Here is a 20861-nt window from a genome sequence, read left to right as displayed (position 1 = left end):
AGGCCCCCCTGTGGGAGGAAACCCCTTCTCTGGAGCTCCCAGTCCCCCTGTGTGTGTCTCCTTCCAGCCCTTGAGACTTTCCACGGCTCAGGCTGGGGCTATCTCAACCCATTTCCTCACCCTACTCCCAGGGCACAGAAGGAACCAGTTCCCATTGTCCTCAGCTCCTATCTGACCTCACACCCCAGCTGGCACACAAGCAGAGCTGGCAACAGGGCTGAACCCAACTCCACAGCCTGTTGGCAACAACAGCGAGTCTGGCTTTCCCAGAGAAGTATGCTCAGCTGCACCCACCAAGCCTGTATAACAACCTGCCCACTGTTTCTCTCACTCTCACAACTTGTCCAGAAATTCTAGATTCACTAACATGCCCCTTTCCTGTAAGTTCGTCTCGGGGAACACGACCAATGACCTCCTACAGAATGAAGTGGTAATGATCTACGGTCCGGCTCTACCTGGCAAGTGTCTCCAGTTCTTTTGTTCTTGGGTCATTGCCCATGACTTTGCCAATCCTGGTGGGAAAGGCTTGGGTTTCCAGGGCGGCTGCCTTGTGGGAAGAATCTGGAGCAGCTGGGCAGAGCTGTACCTACTGGGCTAGGACTCCAGCTGGCCAGAGTCCATGATCCAAAACTCTTTCCTAAAAGGCACAACTCGTCAACACCGAGGAGAGACTCTCTGAGAGCTTTCAGTCTGCACCCATGTCCATTGCTGCCACGCTGGTAACAAAATATGGGTCTACCTCATGTGGGTGACCTTGAACTTCATTTCAATCCTAGCTCCTCCCCTAAAGGGGTTCCGAATGCCCTGTCTTGAAAGTAGCTGTTGGACTTCCCTGGTGGTCCAGTGGTTAAGAATCCATCTGCCAATGCAGGGGGCATGGGTTAGATCCCTGGTCTGGGAAGATCCCACAATGCCTTGAGGCAACTAAGCTCATGTGCCACATCTACTGAGCCCAGGCTCTAGAGCCTGTGTTCTGCAACAGGAGTGGCCACCACAATGAGAAGCCCACACACCACAAGTAAAGAATAGCCCCCACTCATCACAATTTGAGAAAGCCTGAGCGCAGCAACGAAGACCCAGAGCAGCCAAAAATTTCAAAAAGTAAAAATAAAAAGGAAAGAAAAAAAGTAGCTGCCAGCACTCCAGCTTGCCTCTGGTGAGTTGTCAAAAAGACTGGATTAAAGTCTTTGAAGCCATGTCCACTGCCCCGTGCCCCTGTCACAGCTTTCTAGCCACTCAGATGTGTTGTGTTCTTGAGAGAATGAAAAATTGAGAGGAAGTTGGCTAAAACTCCTGTTTCTGGGTGTCCCCTGGCAGTATTTGGTTGAGCCAACCCCTGGTTTTTCATGCTGATTTCTACTGCTATTTTCTCTGCTGTACAGAAAAATTCTTGATTTTTAGTACTTGACGAGGAGTCAGCTTGCCCATTCTTCACCAGGAGAAAAAAACCTGACAACCAACTTCATCACGTATTCAAGCGGTGACTTTGAGCAAGTTTTTGCCCCTCTCTGTGCCTCTGTTTTCTCACCTGTAAAATGGGGATAGTACACCACCGTCTGGGCTTCCCAGGTGGCCCTAGTGGTAAAGAACCCACCTGTCAATGCAGGAAACATAAGAGACATGGGTTTGATCCCTGGGTCAGGAAGATCCCCCGGAGGAGGGCATGGCAACCCAGTCCAGTATTCTTGCCTGGAGAATCCCATGGACAGAGGAGCCTAGTGAGCTACAGTCCATAGGGTCACAAAGAGTCAGATGCGACTTAGCAACTAAACAACAACAACAACAAAATTAATACCCAATTTAAGAACCCCAAACCAATGGCATCCCTTGCTCCATCACCTCTCCTAGCCTATCAGCCTGGGTGTTGGGGTGTCCGGCGTCCTTTGGGTTCACCTGTCACAGACAGCAGTCCTCACTCTCCAGAAGCAATCCAGATGTCTACAGAATTTCTGGCAGTCAATTCCATATTAGGTTTATGTAATGGCAACCCACTCCAGTGTTCTTGCTGGGGAAATCCATGGACAGAGGAGCCTGGCAGGCTGCAGTCCATGGGGTGCAAAGAGTTAGACATGACTGAGTGAGTGAGGATAATATTCTTCAGAGACCATATCCTCCCATGTTTCCTGCACGAGGTCTTGTGCAGCACCTGACCTAGACAACTTGGCCATGGCCCAAGTCCCCACACCTTCTCAGACACAGAGCTCAGGTGCTAAGACCTCAGCCACTATTTTCTGCTCCTCTCTCTGGATGAGGATGTATTTTTGCCAAATAAATCTGTAAATCCTGGCACCATTCTCCTAATGGTTTGGCTGCAAAGATAGAGTCCGTCTCTGGCTCAGCTCTAGGGGAGGACGAGCTTCAACAGAGATAAATGCCTATCTCTGTTCAAAATCCAGATGGTAGGACTTCCCTAGTGGTCCAAGTGGTTAAGAATCCACCTACCAATGCAGGGGACACGAGTTCCATCCCTGGTCCAGGAAGATTCCACATGTCATGGAGCAACTAAGTCTCAGGGCTGCAACTACTGAGGCCCATATGCCATAGAGCCTGTGCTCCACAATAAGAGAAGCCACCGAAAGGAGAAGCCCATACACTGCAACTGGAGAGTAGTCCCCACTCGCCACAACTGGAGAAAGCCCGAGTGCAGCAACAAAGACCCAGTGCAGCAAAAAGAAAAAAGACTCAAAAAAATACAGATGGTACTTGCCATCCCCCAAATATCCTCAGAGCAATATCTTCTACTACAGAAGAGAGCAGGAGTACAGCTTGCAATGTGAGGTGGTCAGTTCAGGCACATGCTTAGATTCCTGGAGAATGTCCAGTCATTGTCTGTCCTTACTCTGAGCTTTGGAGGATGTCACTGGTATTCAAGCAGAGTTGCAAAACATCTCTGCCAGAAGGACCCCAAGCAAGCAGCAGATAGAGAACCTGGAGGGACAGGCCAAAGGAGTTATCCTTGACACTCAGGGTCACGCATGCGCTGGCATCACCATTCCAGTTGTAACACTGCCTGGCTTCCATTCTGTTTGGCAAATAGCTGTTAACGCCAAACTGCTTACCTGTCCCTCTGCTGCAGTAGCTTTCCCAGACTGAGGCCCCAGGCCACCCAAACATCACCTCCACCACCATTATTCAACAATTAAGGATAAATATTTGACACAAGAGGAAGTCCCTACACCTCTGTCCCTGTACTACCTGTTTCTTTCTGATTGGTCAGGGTGGGCTGTGAAATATATTGCCTAGGACTTCGCTGGTGGTCCAGTGGTTAAGAATCTGCCTGCCAATGCAGGGAACAAGGGTTCAATCTCTGGTCCGGGAAGATTCCAGATGGTGCAGGGCATCTAAGCCCATGCACCACAACTACTGAGCCCTTGCTCTGGAGTCTGTGGGCTGCAACAAGAGAAGCCACTGCAATGAGAAGCCCTCGCACCACAACGAGAGTAGCCCCCTGCTCACTGTAATCAGAGAAAGCACAAGTGCAGCTATGAAGACCCGCACAGCCAAAAATAAATAAATGCAAAATAGAAGTAGCTGTCTCCAACCTTTAGGGGGGAAAAGAAAATATATATATATATATATATATATGATAGGCTACCAGCCCAGGCTGGACCCTTTCACAAAAGGAAAACTGAACTGATCAGAAATTTGATATGGAAACTTTGCTCCAGTAAAGTAGCATTATGAAAAATGAAACGTACCAATCTAAGGATTTCCTAAACTCTGACCTTGAGCCAACCAAGCTGGTGGCCAAATCCTTGAATTGTAACACAGACTTGATGAGCCAATCCTCCACCACTCCTCCACCACAGAAAACAAGAGTCATCCCCATTCAGGACAGATCAAGTGGGGGCCTGCTGGGAGGTGGTGGGGGAGGGTGTCACAAAAGCATATTTGGGGAGAAAATACCTGGCTAACTTAAACCTCTTTTTGGTAAGAATGAGAATTCCTAAGAGAGAAAAAGACTTTTTTTTTTTTTGTAATCCAAGGATAAAGGAAGATGCCTGTAATGATCTAGGCATATAAAACTTTTTGGCAAAGGAATAAAAATGGAGCTGGTCCCAAACTCCTTGCTGACTGGATCAAAAAAACTCTGAGTGGAGGAAAGTGTGGAAAGCAAGATTTCAAAACCCAGCAAGTTGTTGTCCATGATTTAAAGCAATAAAAAGACATTCCAAGGTATGTATCAGTTCAGAATACGCCTGTTAGGTACCTTTCCTGAAAAATATTATGCAATTGAGCTATAAATCAAGTTAAAGAACTCAATAATAAGGAGGCTGTTTTATAAAAGGACTCATTATATAAACACTGAAAAGTGTGTATTAATATAAGCATAAAATAATTTAGGCATAGAACTAAGGTGAAATAATTATAGTGAATAGAGTGACAAAATAATACACTGTTATGTCATTCTCAAAGAAAAAGTACTTAATAATAATGAACATTCAATTTGAATTTTTTTTCGTAGTCAAAAATCCCAGACTATACCAAAAACCTAAGAGGCAGGCAGAAGTGGAAGAAAATAAAAATTGAAAATTTCTCCCTACAATAACTTCTATAGCATGTTCAGAAACCATTTTTAACACTTTATATGTGTGTATTGTCTTATTTGGGACTTCCAAATAAGCAGGCGAAGTGATAAAGAATTCACCTGCCAATGCAGGAGACCCCAGTTTGATCCCTTCATCAGGAAGATCCCCTGGAGCAGGAAATGGCAACCCACTCCTGTATTCTTGTCTGGGAAATCCCATGACAGAGGAGCCTAGAGGGCTACAGTCCACGGGGTTGAAAAGAGTCAGACATGACTGAGCATGCACATCATTGTCTTACTTACTTTAATCTCACAGATCTATGAGATAAAGGTCACCCCCATTTCATAGATGACAACATGGGTGCAGAGAAGTAATTCCTTGTATAAATAAAAGGAAAAAAAAAAAGAAATATGACAGACATGAAGAAGACCTTCATGTCTACTAAAATAGTTTTAAAAACAAGGATTTGGAAGCACTTCCCTGGTGGCCCAGTGGCTAAGACTTCGTGCTTCCAATTCAGGGGGCCAGGGTTCAATCCCTGGTCAGGGAATTAGATCCCACATGCTGCAACTAAAGATCCTACATGCCATAACTAAAGGTTTGCATGGTACAACTAAGACCAGGAGCAGTCAAATAAACAAATTTAAAAAAATAAGGATTTCTGAAATGGTATTGTTAATAAGTTTGACTTAACATACTTTTTGCCCCTCTGTCTTTTGGTTTCCTTCTTTGTCACGAGGGAGATGGGACTTCCTTCCCATTGATATGTTCTAAGTGTGCAGAGTGGACACTTCATCTCAGCAACCAGGAAGGTCAGGCTATTTGTGGAGCTTTCAGAATCACCAGGGCTTCCCTGGTGGCTCAGATGGTAAAGAATCCGTCTGCAATGTGGGAAACATGGGTTTGATCCCTGGGTCGGGAAGATCCCCTGGAGGAGGAAATGGCAAACCACTCCAGTGTTTTTGCCTGGAGAATCCCATGGACAGAGGAGCCTGGGGGGTTATATAGTCCATGGGGTCGCAAAGAGTCAACACGACTGAGTGAATAACACTTTCAGAATCTCTGGCCCATGATTTCTAAGGCCTGAGATGATCATCCCAGAATTCGGGACTCAATGGGAAGAAAGGACCAGCATTCCCCTTTGTTCTCAACTTCAGAAGCAACCTTCACTCCTCTAGTTCCAATGTCATCAAGGGTCCTGAGAGGGGCTGCTGAGATCCTGCTGAGGGTCCTGGAAGGGTCCGGCAGGAAGAATTCCTCTTGAACACACCAATGACAGTGGAGGTCTCCGTGTCACTGGTCCTCAGCTGATGACCCTCGCCCTGCCTCCTCTGGCTAACTCATTCCCTCTGGGATAAACAGTTGGGCAGGGCTCCTCTCTGGTCATCTGCTTCTGGTGATAAGTCCTTGATGACTCTCTGCAGCCTCCCGTTGGGGAGATAAATATCCTATTTGGGAGGAAATCACACCCCCTCTTCCCCACCCAAGTGGCCGCATCTCCTCCGCCTTCAGCAACGGTGGGAAGTGACTACACCCACTCTTCCCAACCCTGGGGGATTCCAGCATTTGAAATTGCAGAGCTGGAAAGATAAACATCACCGCCGATCCCTCACTCCCTCTTTGTTCCTCTTCAGCAGCAGAAAAGGAACTGAGAACCACGAGGCACGGAAACTCTGCCCATCTGCCGGCGTTGTTAAGGGAACCAGTGCTTTAATTTACACTCGCAGCCTCCTCCCTTTCTTCCTCATCAACACCCCCAACCATCCCTTAAGGAAAAAAAAAAAAAACTTCAATTCTTCTGTCCAAGGTAAGCCTCATGAGCCTGGCCCTTCAAACCCCTCTTGCTGTAATTCCAGAAATGAAACTTAAAAAAAAAAAAAAAAAAAGGATATATTGATATATTGGAGCCAAATTGTGTTTATCAATTGCAAAGCGAAAGTGAAAGTTGCTCAACTGTGTCTGACTCTTTGTGACCCAATGGACTATACAGTCCATGGAATTCTCCAGGCCAGAATACTGGGGTGGGTAGAGCCATTCCCTTCTCCAGGGAATCTTCCCAACTCAGGGATTGAACCCTCATTGCAGGAGGATTCTTTACCAGCTGAGCCACCAAGGAAGCCCAAGAACACTGGAGGGGTAGCCTATCCCTTCTCCAGTGAATCTTCCTGACCCAGGAATTGAACCAGGGTCTCCTGCATTGTAGGCAGATTCTTTACCAGCTGAGCTACCAGGGAAGACATCAATTGCAAAGTACATGCTAAGTTGCTTCAGTTGTGCCCGACTCTTTGCCATCCTTTGGACTATAGCCTGCCAGGCTCCTCTGTCCATGGGATTCTCCAGGCAAGAATACTGGGGTGGGATGCCATGCCCTTCTCCAGGGGATCTTCCCAACCGGGGATCAAACCTGGGTTTCTTCAGTTTCTTGCTTTGGCAGGCGGGTTCTTTGCCACTGCTGCTGCTAAGTCACTACAGTCGTGTCTGACTCTGTGTGACCCCATAGATGGCAGCCCACCAGGCTCCCCCGTCTCTGGGATTCTCCAGGCAAGAACACTGGAGTGGGTTGCCATTTCCTTCTCCAATGCATGAAAGTGAAAAGTGAAAGTGAAGTCGCTCAGTGCTGTCTGACTCTTAGCGACCTCATGGACTGCAGCCTACCAGGATCCTCCATCCATGGGATTTTCCAGGCAAGAGTACTGGAGTGAGGTGCCATTTCCTTCTCCAGAGGATCCTCCCGACCCAGGGATCGAACCTGGGTCTCCAACATTGTAGGAAGACGCTTTACCGTCTGAGCCACCTAGGGCCACCTGGGAAACCCCATATTGAAAAGTACACATCCCCGTATGATGATCCCTCCCTCCCACTGCCTCCTTCGTGGGTCTTACCTACCAACTGAACTAGATTCCTCATGTTTTTGCCAAATATGGGGGGAGAGGACAGTCTATCTTTTTGCAATACCAGTCTTTATTCAAACTGTTCCTTTGATCAGAAATGTCCTTCCTTCTCCATCTTTCTTTGAAATCCTTTTCATCATTCCCAGTTCAGTTGCTATATCCTGCCTCCAAAAGCCTTCTCCCATCTTGCTGTCTTTTTCCAGAGTCATGTGGCACGCTCTGTCTTTCAGAACTCCTCCAACATTTTCTTTGTCCCTTAATGTCAGTGCTAACCCTGCGCTGCCTTGAATGTACTTCTTTGTCCATATGCTTATCTTCCCAACAGACCAACGGTAAGCAATCCACAGGCAGAGCCATGTCATCATTGCACTCCCAGGGCCTGGCATGGAGCCTGGACGGGGGCCATGGCAGTGGTGATGCTGAAAAAGGGGAGGGGTGAGAAGGGGGGTAACTGGGTCATGTATATATGTGTGCATGCATGGTATTTATCTAGGGGACATTTACTTCTCACTCTTTCCTGAAAGACTCTAAGAAACTTTAGAAACCGAACACAACTCCAAGAAAAAGCCAGAGTAAAAGAGAACAATGTGCTTCAAAGCACCTGGGAAGAGTTGTTTACTACAGTAGATGGCTGGATTTATCTCTCAGTTTCCTGGATGAAAAGGGGAAACGCACTGGCTTGTGTATTTTGCATTGTACAAAAAAAACCTCTGGAATCAGATTGGAAAGAGAAATTTTTCCTGGCACCGAGTTCAAGGAGAAATTTATCAAGCGAGTGCTTATATAACAGACATGAGGTAACCCAAGGAGCAGCATCTCCAACTGGCTTTCTACAAAAGGACACAGATGTCCTCAGAAGAGCAATTCTCCTGCTCCATGCAGCTCGGAGACAGAAGGGATTTCTGCGAGAAAACGAGACAGCGTGGCCTGCATCCAGGGCCTTCCCTATGTCTGTAGAAGTTCTGAGAACCCAGAAAGAAAGAAAAGTCGATATGAGTCCATTTAATATAAGATCTCAAAGACCCCATCTAGATTGATCTTAAAGATCTTAGTGGCTTGGGCTTCCCTGGTGGTCCTGTGGTTGGGAATCTGCCTGCCAGTGCAGGAGACATCAGTTTGATCCCTGATCTGGGAAGATTCCATGTGCCGAAGGCAACTAAGCCCATGCGCCACAACCAATGAAGGCCACACACCCTGGAGCGAGTGCTGCAGAGCAAAAGAAGCCACGGCAATGAGAAGTCCAAGTAACGCAACTACAGAGTAGCCCCCACTCGCTGCAACTATGCAGCCATGAAGGCCTAGACCAGCTAAAAAAAAAAAACCTGGTGGCCAGATTGCACAAAGTGTCGTCTAGCTCAAAGTGGGCAGAAGCAGAGAGTGAGCCAGAAGTTTAGGTAAGAAACTGCCCCCTCTCAAGGGGCAAACTCCAGAAGGGCTGGTGTACAGGACTCTGTGCTCAAGGACATAGTGTGTGTCCCTCCACAGATGAAGTCAAGGGTCCCATCATTCACCGGGAGGGCATGCCTCAAAGGAGATTTGAGAGAAATATGAGAGCCACACAGATGTCCTGAAAGGCAACAAGACACTTGGGCAAAGATGCCATTCAGGACAGTAACACCAGACCCCAAGCAAGACCACCAACATGGCAGACAAGGATGCCTACATCCTGGGTCAGGTGGGGCCAGGAGCATTGGGGTGCCCATCTGTGAGTGTCACAGGCCGGAAAGATAGGTGACAGTTGGTCATTTTAACCAACCTCCTTATTTGTATGGGAGGAACTGTTATTCAGCCATTAAGTTGTGTCCAACTCTCAGCAACGCTCTGACTGTAGCACACCAGGATCCTCTGTCCTTCACCATCTTCAGGAGTTTGCTCAACTCATGTCCATTGAGTCAGTGATGCCATCCAATCATGTCATCCTCTATCTCCCCCTTCTCTTCCTGGCCTCAGTCTTTCCCAGCATCAGGGTCTTTTCCAATAAGTCGGCTCTTCACGTCAGGTGGCTACAGTATTGGAGCTTCAGTTTCAGCATCTGTCCTTCAAATGAATATTCAGGGTTGGTTTCCTTTAGGATTGACTGGTTTGGTCTCCTTCCTGCCCAAGGGACCCTCAAGAGTCTTCTCCAGTGCCACAATTTGAAAGCATCAATTCTTTAGCTCTTAGCAGTCTCTAGGGTCCAATTCTCACATCTGTACATGACTACTGGAAAAACCATAGCTTTGACAGAGAAATGAAAACCTAAGTGCTCCCATCTCTGGCCACCACAGAGAAAACTCTGACCATCTTCAATCCTAAGCTGGCTGCTTTGTCTCCACATAAAAATGGGAGGGTTTGCTTTCTGGGGCCTCCTATGTACCTGAGGAACATTGGCTTCTCACCACAAGCCCACGGCTGAGATATCTCTGGGGTTTTCAGCTTGAGATCTGTGTGTCTGGAAGGAACTCATTCTACAGCTAGAGCACCTCCTGAAAGTTTTATTCCCTCTTACTCATGTGACTCCAAAAGCCTGAACCCTTCTCTCTGAAGGCATTTCCAGATGAGAAGAAGGGCTGGTCTCTCAGTATGTCTGCCTCCAATGAAACCTCAGAATCGAGATCCCATCATCACCTCAGGCCACCACTGACATCATGGGAAAGATAGGCTTCCTGTTGTCCTTATTAGTAGGTGCCATGGAAGAGGAGAGTTTAGAGTTGGAACCTCAAAAAGCCCGAGGAGGGGACCACCAGGATACCCAGAAGGAAAAGTACTCCTGTATTCCCTTTCCTGGGAGGTGCTTTGGCTTTTTCCTGGGCAGCCCCAATGTGGGCATTTTGCAGCTACGCCAGGGCAGTTCTTCCTCTGCATTTACTCAACAGTGTCCAGTTGATAGGGGCTTCCCAGGTGGCACTAATGGTAAAGAATCTGCCTGCTAATGCAGATGACAAAAGAGACTCAAGTTCGATCCCTGGGTCAGGAAGATCCCCTGGAGGATAGCATGGCAACCCACTCCAGTGTTCTTACCTGAAAAATCCTATGGACAGAGGAGCCTGGGGGGCTGAAGTCAGTGGGGTTGCATAGAATCGGACATGACTGAAGCAACTTAGCATGCGTGCGTGTCCAGTTGATAAGACTGAAGATGGACTTCCACTTAAGCCTGAAGTGAGGGCATCAAAACCAGTGTGCCGGTGAGGGTCACCAGGTGGCTGGCACAGTGAGGATGCAAGTCCTGTCCTGCTCCAGGGGAAGTTGACACTAGAACCCAGTGCAGACCTCAACCTCTCACTCTTCTCATTGCCATTGTCATTACCACTCCTAATGGTAGCAATGGTAAGAGTGGTGTTATAGGTCAGAACAGCTAGGCAGTCAAGTACAAAACTGCAACATGGACATCCCTGACAATCCAGTAGTTACGACTCCTCTGCGGGGGATGTGGGTTCCATCCCTGGTCGGGGAATTTCTACCTGCATTGTGGTATGGCCAAAAAAAAAAGTGAAACATCAGACTTACCTGGTGGTTCAGTGGCTAAGACTCTGCACTCCCCAGGTAGGGGGCCCAGGTTCAATCCCTGGTGGGGGAACAAGATTTCACATGGCAACTAAAAGTTCACATGTTGCCACTAAAAGATCCCACTTGATGCAACTAAGATCTGATACAGCCAAGTAAATAAATACATAAAAGATTTTTTAAGATGGCAACACATGTTTTCCCAAAAGAAATTATATTATGCTTTCATTCTGCTGAACAGCTCAGAGCATCAAATTAATGAACCGATTAAATGTTTCCTTAAAAAAAAAATCCTTAATAACTCATCCTATTAAATGACTATTGTCTTAAGCATCCTCTCTGTGTCCATCACTCTCTTAGGCACTTTCTATGGAGACTGCATCTGATCTCCATGACAACTCTGCAGGCAGATCTACCCACTCTCATTGTAGAGGAAATGGCACTGAGATCTTGGGTACCATGGGACCAAGGGAAGTTAGGCAGCTCTTAAGAAGCTACTTAGGGGCTTCCCCAGTGGCTCAGCAGTAAAGAATCTGCCTGCGATGCAGGAGACTTGCAGGAGATGCAGATTCAACCCCTGGGTCAGGAAGATCCCCTGGAGAAGCAAACTGCAACCCATTCCAGTATTCTTGCCTGGGAAGTCCCATGAACAGAGAAGCCTGGTGGGCTGCACTCCATGGGGTCAAAAGAGTTGGACACAACCGAGAGACTGAACAACAACAACAAAGAAACTACTTATCAGGACTGCTCTGGTGGTCCAGTGGTTAAGACTCCAAACTTCCATGCAGGGGGCGCTGGTTTGATCCTTGGTCTGGGAATTAAGATCCCACATGACACTTGGCCAAAAACTAAAATTCAAAAAGAAGCTACTTGTTACCACTCATGGTCAGAGTACCCTCGGAACTGCTCTCTTCATGAAAACCTAGAAGGGGACTGGGAAAATATGGAATAAAGAAATAACCCTCAGAGCAGCTTCCAATGTAGTAAGATCTCCTGAGGCTGAATCTAAGACCAGCCAGAACAGAAAATCACCCACAAATGTTTCCAACTAGACCTGGGTTCAGTCACTCTACCCGAGCACCTTCTGGGTGCTCTCGTATACTTCACTTCGTTCCCTATCCCCGAATAACCTTTGAGTTGAATTTCTCTGTGTTGCTTGTAATGAAACAGAGGTCCAGCCAATTAGGGAAGTTGCTCAAGATCCTGGTTCATCTGCAACAAAGCTGAGACTCAGATCTACTCTGCTTACAGATAGAGGCAAGCTACTAAAATCCCTGATCAGGAAAGATCATAAATGCTTTTTTTTTGAGATTTTTTTTTGAGTGTTTTCTTTATCTTTGGGGAAGCCCATGGGTACACACTGCACAGGAGCAAAGAGTTAAGCATGGCTTTTGTCTTCTTTCCCTCTTTTTTTGTTCTCTTTCTACCTACTCCTCACCTTGTCTAAAAGGGACAGGGTTGGGACTTCCCTGGCAGTTCAGTGGTTAAGATTCCCCACTTTCAATGCAGGGGGCATGGGTTCAATCCCTGGTGGGGGAACTTAGAACATGTATGCCTTGAGTGTGTGGCAAAAAAAAAAAAAAAAAGGTTAAATAAGATACTAAAAATAACAAGGAGAGGGGCTCTGTCTCTTTGCAGGGCTAGAGCTCCCTTGCTGTTTGCTGTCTCCCGGGCACAAGGTCATCTGGCACCCACGTGACGGCTGCTATAATTATGAGCGCATTTGTGTGGCTCAGGGTGGAGAGAGAAGCGTGAGCTCACCGAGGGGCTGGGAAAGGAATGGCCTTGATCTGAGCTGCAGCCTGGTTCTAATTTTAGCAACGACGGAGCCCAGGACTTCCTGGACAGATCGCATTGCCCCGTGCTCTCCGCTCCCTGTGCTGGGCTGACACCAGACATGTGGAAAAGATTCGAATCACAAGAACCACCAAATTGGGTCACACCCATGGCTCATCCGGCCCAGCCGCTGTCTCAGAAAGTGGGGACGGGACGTCTCAGATGGCCAGAGTTTAGCCACCTCCTTGTAAAATCCCCTTACTTTATCAAGAAGGACAGAGGTAAACAGCTGTCCACAGTGAACAGCCAGCAGAGCCGGATCTCCAATCCCCAGTCTCCAGCATCTGGGCTTGTATGTTACCTGTCTTGTCACTCTCTCAAGGTTGGGGTTGCAGTCTGAGGTTTGTCTTTCCCTTTTGAAGTATGAGCCATGAGGCATATTTTAAAATAATTTTCCCTCCTAATGCTACATATCTTTAATAAGGTAAAGTTTACATACAGTGAAATGCCCATCTCTTGTGTATATGATGGGATGAATTTGAAAAACATGTATGTCTCCCTGGAGACAAAGAATACAACCAGGGGACTTCCCTGGTGGTCCAGTGGCTAAAACTCTGCTCCCAATGCAGGGAGCCCAGGTTTGATCCCTGTTCAGAGAACTAGACCCCACAGGACGTAACTAAGACCCAGCACAGCCAAATAAATAAAAAAATATATAAGTTTAAAAAGAAATAGTCTATCAGCCCCCCAGAATTCCATCATGCCCCCTTTCCAATCAATTCTTAAGTCCAGGGACTTCCCTGATGTCCCAGTGGTTAAGACTTTACCTTCCAATGCTGAGGGTACAGGTTCAATCCGTGGTCAGGGAGCTAAGAGCCCACATGTGTCATGGCCAAAAAAAACAAAACATAAAACAGAAACAATATTGTGACAAATTCAATAAAGATTTCAAAAATTGTCCATGTAGAAAAAAAAAATCTTAGAAGAAATATTCCCTGAGTCCTCAACAAAGGCGAGCTTCCCTGATGGCTCAGATGGTAAAGAATCTGCCTGCAATGCAGGAGACCTGGGTTCGATCCCTGGGTTGGGAAGATCCCCTGGAGAAGGAAATGGCAATCCACTCCAGTATTCTTCCCTGGAGAATTCCATGGACAGAGGAGCCTGGCAGGCTACAGTCCATGCGGTCACAAAGAGTGGGACACAACTGAGCAACTAACACTTTCACTTTCAACAAAGGCAATTGCAGTTCTGATTTCCACTGTCATAATTAGCTTTCTGGTTCTTCACTTTAAACAGAGGGCATCTTGGTGTCTGGGAGACAGAGAAGATTCTAACCAACCCTCAGCTTCTTGCAGGTCTTTCACTGGGTGGTTTCCATTGCATGGCTCTTATCCAAGCCTCTTCTTTTGGGGCTCAGTGGAAAAGACCCTTAACTCTTGAGTCCCTACCCCCTGAGCCCCCAGTGAGAAAAGGAATTCAAACAAGGCCCTGTGATCTCTGTTACATAGTCAAGTGAGAAGTCATTCGTCTAGTTTCCAGCCACAAGAGAGGCTGGTTCCCCCTTTTTGCTCCCTCCTTCCAGACCTCCTGGAACAAAGTCTGCAAACCTTCTCGTTACTTAAGAATGAGTGTTCATCCCACAATTAACCTGAATGTTTTTCTCATTAGAACACAAGCCCATTTCTTCATGCTCTCTCTCCCCAGCAAAGCTGTTGAACATTTGGTCAATAGAGCAAGTAACTCAATGTGAAAGCTCCTTATATTTAATTTCATGATCTCATTGGGCAGAGATTTTCTATATCCACTCTGAAAATAATTTAGCATTGAAATGTTGTGTGTCATAGCTGCTCCATCCTCACTTGGGTTTGAACTTTCATTCTACCAGTGACTGGTCCTGTTCTTGAGTCGTCATGTGTGTGTCCCCGGCAAGTCTCTTGTTGCCAGGGGAAAGCATGTGTGCATCAGCAAGTGCTACCTCCCTGGGGACATTACTCACTTGGGCTCACCTATGGTGTCTCTCCTCTCAGTAACAATGAGTCTTGCCTTGTCTTCTTGTATTTATATTACCTCAAAGAACTCTCCAAGAGTTCTCAAGAGCTTCTGAAAGGACACTTCATTTCTATATTCCCAGCGTTCAGAATAAGGAAGCCCTAGCTCAATAAAAGCTAATCAATCAATCAATTAATCAATGAATTACATTGTGAGAGTTGGACCATAAAGAAGGCTGATCACTGAAGAATTGATGCTTTTGAACTGTGATGTTGGAGAAGTCTCTTGAGAGTCCCCTGGACTGCAAGGAGATCAAACCAATCAATCCTAAAGGAAATCAACCCTGAATATTCATTTGAAGGACGGATGCTGAAGCTCCCTGTGGCCACCTGATGTGAAAAGCTCACTCATTGGAAAAGATCCTGATGCTTGGAAAGATTGTGGGCAGGAGAAGAAGGGGGCGACAGAGGAGGAGATGGTTGGATGGCATCACTGACTCAATGGACATGAATTTGAGCAAGCTCTGGAAGATAGTGGAGGACAGAGGAGCCTGGTGTGCTGCAGTCCATGGGGTCACAAAGAGTAGGACATGACTGAGTGACTGAACAACAAATAAACTACATTGACTCCATCTGGGGAAGAAGGAGAGATAGGTTCTCCTAAGCATTGTCTCCTCCCTTCCCATGAACTGGAGTACTGAGGTTGCCCAATGTCACTGAACTGTTGGCCATCCCAGACTCCCCCTCAACTCTCCCCATCACCTGGGTGCCCATCTTTCAGGAAATCACAAATGTGCCCCTCTCATCACCTTTTCCTTTGTCTCTGTCAAAGGCTTATCTTGGGTACCCAGTTCAATGGACTGTACCAATCACAAAATAAGGAGTAACCAGTTCCTTAAAGCAAGTCTTCCAGGGGCTTCCCTGGCGGTCCAGTAGTTGAGCTTCTGCCTTGCAATGCAGGGGATACAGGTTTGATCCCTAATCAGGGAACTAAGATCTCACATGTCTCAGAACAAGTGAGCCCTTGAGCCACAACTACTGAGTTATCGCACTACAACTAGAGTCCATGCACTGCAATGAAAGATCCTGCACGATGCAACTAAGACTGGACACAGCCAAATTAATTAGTCTTTTTTAAAGACTTCTGTTTTCTTAATGTCATTTCCAGAACCATAATCCCATTAGCAAAGGGTACCATTTCATCAGTGGTGAGTTCCACCGAGTCCTCATCTTTCCCAGTATCCCTAACAGTGTCCCCTTAGGCTCCTTGAATTCGTGCTTATGGTTCTATTCAATGCTCCTATAAGAGAAAGAGGAGTCTCCTTTCCTCGTCTCACCAGCCTTACCTCCATCCTGAAGTCTGGCCCTACATCACAAGAGTCCTGAGTTGTTCCATGAAGCATGTAATCTTTAGCCAGAAGCAGAACTCTAGCTCTGTTGGGTCTGTTCTGCACTGCAGAGACAAAATGAATAATAACTCCTTGTGCAGAAAATGGCTAACCTTGAGCCACGCACTTTATGAGGCAGGAACGCACACTCCCCCTGCTCTGCCCTGAACTGCTGTCCCAACAGCATCTGAAACCTTCCCCAGGGTCATCTGTCATCACATGGCACAGTGTGTCAGCCAAGCCCTGATGGGGGAGCTAAGAGCCCACATGCCTTGGGGCCAAAAATCCAAAACATAAAACAAAAGCAAGTTGTAATAGATTCAATAAAGACTTTAAAAAATGGTTCACATAAAAAAAAAATCTTAAAAAAAAAGAATGGGGTGTGGGTATGGGTGGGTGTGTGCACGCGGGCATGTGCGTGTGTTCCTGTAGGAACACACATAGGTTGGGGAGATCAGACTGTGCAGAGGAAAGAAAAAAGTCAAATGGGAAGAGCCCAGACAGCAGCACCAAGGCATCTGGATGCCCCTCCTTTGGAAACAAACATAAAAGCAGCATGGCTGCACTGAAGAAAACACAGAGAAGACAAAAGCCCCCACAATCCTACATTGCTGTAACAACCACTCCCCATTCGCTTCCAATCACCATCCGAACAGACAGTTTCACACACTGCTGTCAGTGCGCAGGGCATTTTGTAACGTCTGTTAATTCAATATGGTATACAGTCAGTCCTCTGCATCCACGGGTTCCGAATCTACAGATTCAACCAACTCAGGATCAAAAACATTTGAAATGAGGGGCTTCCCTGGTGTCTCAGTGGTAAAGAATCTACCTGCCAATTCAGGAGACACAGGTTCGATCCCTGGTCCAGGAAGATCCCACATGCTACGGAGCAACTAAACCCATGTGCCACAACTCCTGAGCCTGTGCCCTAGAGCCTGTGCTCTGCAACAAGAGAAGCCACTACAATCAGAGGCCCATGCACAGCAATGAAGACAAACCCCCACTGACTGCAACCAGAGAAAAGCCTGCGTGCAGCCCACCATAGCCAAAAAATAAAATAAATAAAAAAAAATATACTTGAAAAACGCCACAAAGTTCCAAAAAGCAAAACTTGATTTTTGCCCTGCACTGGCAACTATTCACATAGCATTTGCATTGCTGTTTACTATTATCTACCTAGCATTTATATTGTATTAACTATTATAAGGAATGCAGAGTTTATTTAATGTATGTGGGAGAATGTGCTCTAGGACATCTTATATAAGGGATTTGGGCATTGCTGGATTTTGGTATCCATAGGGGTCTTGGAGCCAACCCCTTGAGGATATATTATGGGACAACTGTATACATATTTTTCCCAAGTTGATGGCCCAGTTGGGAAGAGAAGATGTGTGTGAAGGCACCATTATTTTCTAAATAATTCCCTGGGGGTTGGATATTTAAGATGCCTTACAGATTTTACATAGTAAAATTGAAAAGGTGAAGAACCCTATGGTCCTTGTGCCCCACGTCCTCTGCCTGCCTTTTGTCTATGGTTAAACTTTAGCCAAAGAATAAGTTAAATCAGAGAAGTGAGAACATGCGGAAATAAAGGAAAACAGTCAGAGGAAACCAAATAATAATAATGTAGTCATTAAGCAAAATCAAAGACCTTTATTTATTATTTCCTTCTCAAGGGCTATAGATAATATTCTGAGCCATATCCTGTGAGATGTCTTATAGATACTAAAACTGTCACCATGTAGAAGAAGTTAACTACATAATGTTAACTACATAACCAGACTGTAGCCATGACATAAGCTGCCAGAATTCCGAGAACTAGCCTTAAGGAAATGGGAAAAAATTGACCCCAGAACTGATGATTAACTGTACTTAAAACAGTCAAGATGATGCTGGTCAGACCACTGATGACCAGTTTCAAGATGATTGTCGTATCTGATTGTGCTATTTCTTCATGGAGCCCACTCACTCAGCCTATAAGAGCTATTGTCCCCTGGTTGTCAGTCAGGGGAGTCAGCCGTTGGACAGCAGTCTGTTCCACTTCTCCCCACCAAAATAAAATATTTTCCTTTCCACCAACCTGGTTTCTTTAATGGCTTTTGAGAAGCAAGCAGCCAGACCCCACTTTGGGTTACAAAATGGACAATGACAATGAAGGTGGAGCTTTTTCTCCTTTCAAATTATTTGTTTGGGATAATTTCCAGGAGTGTAGGCCAAAAATGATGCAGTGTTTCAAGTCAAACCCAAAAGAGTTCCAAACAAGGATACTCTTACCTGTAGCAAGGAGGAGACTCCATTTCACCAGAACAGTCCTCAGAGATGGAAGATGACTATTTTAGCAAGACTGTAAAACCCTCATGTGCAAGGACCAAGTCTGCCAGCTCCAGTGATGTATAACACGGAACACAGAATGGATGACCAAGGCTGATCCAGGCTCGTGACACCTGAAGCTTAAACAAATTAAGGAACCATCTTTAAGAGGAAGAATATGAAATCACCAAAACAAAACTAGGTATGAGAATGGCCTTTTCAAAAATGGTGGGGGTGGGGTGGGGTGGGTAGGTGTGTGCTAAGTCGAATCCGACTCTTTGCAACCCCTTGGACTCTTTGCAACCCGTCAGGCTCCTCTGTCCATGGGATCTCAGGCAATTAATTCTGGAGTGGCTTGCCATTTCCTTCTCCAGTGGATCTTCCCGACCCAGGGAATGAGGAACCTGTGTCTCTTGTGTCTCCTGCATTGGCAGGCAGATTTTTTACCACTTCACCACCTGGGAAGCGTTGGGAGCAGGGAGTGGGAATCAAAATAAATTACCATTGTTTAAAGAGCCAAAAATGCAACAAGTTCACAAAATTTTAAAAAAAAAGACCACAAATTCACAAAATTGAAAAAAAAATTTTTTTCACACAAAAAAAACCCTGCTTGCCTGACACCCCACTGTAATACTTTTCCCCCCACATCTTTAGCTGCATGCTTTTTGGTATCTTTTCCATATGATGACAGTTTTCAGTATCCTTTTCTGTAGCAAGAATAAAAAATAAATTCAGTCTTCTCTCTGGCATGGCTGATCAAAATTGTTTATTACTATCATTGTTGTTCAGTTGCTAAGTTGTGTCCAACTCTTTGTGACCCCATGGACTGCAGCACGCCAAGCTTTGCTGTCCTTCACCGTCTCCTTGAGTTTGCTCAAACTCATGTCCACTGAGTTAATGATGCCATTCAACCATCTCATCCTCTGTTGCCCTCTTCTCCTCCTGCCCTCAATCTTCTCAGAATCACGGTCTTTTAGATTGAGCCAGCTATTCATATCAGGTGGCCAAAGTACTGGAGCTTCAGCTTCAGCATCAGTCCTTTCAATGAATATTCAGGACTAATTTCCTTTAGGATTGACATGGGTTGTAAAAGTTTTTTTCAGCATCACAACTCATTATTAGCAATATCACATACAGTTTTAGAATGGTAAAATTGAGGAAAACCTGTTGGTCAAGTTTTTTTCATATATGAGAGAAATTTATCTCCATTCATTGGTCATAAGTTTAAACCAGAATTTGTTTTCCTGATTTGGGCAGATCTCTTGGAATGGACTTTATGTTACAGTTGCATGTGGAAAACAAGCTCAGCCGAGTTTGAGTCTATTTCAAACTTTGTTTCTCCCCCAGTATCCACGTACATCCTGTGCTGGTGGCTGCAGGGTATATTCACACAGGGTACAACGCCTGTCCCTACCCTTGGTGGCCACATGGTCCTGACAAATCAGACAATGAGTGTTCCTGAAAACCATCCCTATATGGAGGATGGGGAGCGAGGATGTCACTCTACTTGCAAAGGACTGTGAATCACAAAAATGTTTCCCACCAAACCCAAGCTAGGTGCATCGCCAAGTCCATTCCAGATCCCAAATAGACCTGAGTCACTCCAACGCCAAGTGACACAAAGGGAAATGAATAGAGAGGAAGTCAGAGTGGAAAGAGATAGCAATCCTAACCAGAGGTGGTTAAAAATATCATGTCTGTTCAGATTGTGCAAACACACACAGCCATGTACACACATTCCCAGGGCTCCTCCTAGGGCCCTGGAAGGGATTCATATGAGGAAGAGCATCTGAGGCTGAAAATGACTTTGCTTCACCTGTGCATTACTCTGAATTAATTCATCTATGTGTTTGATATACCAGGAATGTTTCATTACCTTCATTGTACTAGGGTGTTCTGTGAATTTTTTTTTTAACTGCAGTGAAAAATTCTGCTGAGAAAAACACAGTTTACATTTCAGGTGGTGTTAGTGGTAAAGAATCTGCTTGCCAGTGCAGGAGACATAAGAGATGCAGGGTGGGAAGATCAGTCACTGGGTTGAGAAGATCCCCTGGAGAAGGGCATGGCAACCCACTTCACAATTCTTGCCTGGAGAATCCCATGGACAGAGGAACCTGGCAGACTACAGTCCATAGGGTCACAAAAAGTTAGACATGACTGAGGGACTAAGCACAGCACAAACCCTCCCCCCTGCAGAGATGACTAAGAGGAAACTGAGTTCCATCCTCCTCCTCCTCCCACTCTACCTATTTAGCAGACAGTCATAGGGGACTGGGAAGGAAAACTGGAAAACTGGTTGGGATCAGAAGCCTCTGAACTATTTAGAAAGTTTGGGGAGGAGGGAGGGTTTACAGCCCCAAAGCCAAATAATGGGTGGTCTGAGCTGTTGTTGTTTAGTTGCTAAGTCATGTCCGACTCTTCAGGATCCCATGGACTGCAGGCCGCCAGGCTCCTCTGTCCATGGAATTCTCCAGGCCAGAATACTGGAGTGGG

At 46.0% G+C, this 20861-nt stretch overlaps 1 protein-coding gene across 1 annotated transcript in view; it reads right to left on the bottom strand.

Moving 5' to 3' along the window:
• The window catches only part of CFAP161 (cilia and flagella associated protein 161), a 51591-nt gene extending 33091 nt beyond the window's left edge, over nt 1-18500 (bottom strand). The window contains exons 1-2 of the mRNA XM_070358159.1: nt 18333-18500; nt 16014-16120 (exon numbers count right to left, since the gene is read on the bottom strand). Of these exons, the coding sequence (XP_070214260.1) occupies nt 16014-16070 (57 nt within the window). The 5' untranslated portion in view covers nt 16071-16120; nt 18333-18500. The remainder of the gene's footprint in view (nt 1-16013; nt 16121-18332) is intronic.
• Between the last annotated feature and the right edge of the window lie 2361 nt (nt 18501-20861).

The sequence above is a fragment of the Bos mutus genome, chromosome 21 (assembly GCF_027580195.1).
Source record: "Bos mutus isolate GX-2022 chromosome 21, NWIPB_WYAK_1.1, whole genome shotgun sequence".
NCBI classification, from domain to species: Eukaryota; Metazoa; Chordata; class Mammalia; order Artiodactyla; family Bovidae; genus Bos; species Bos mutus.
Note: the sequence above shows the minus strand (reverse complement) of the source record. Positions and strands in the feature narration are given on the sequence as shown.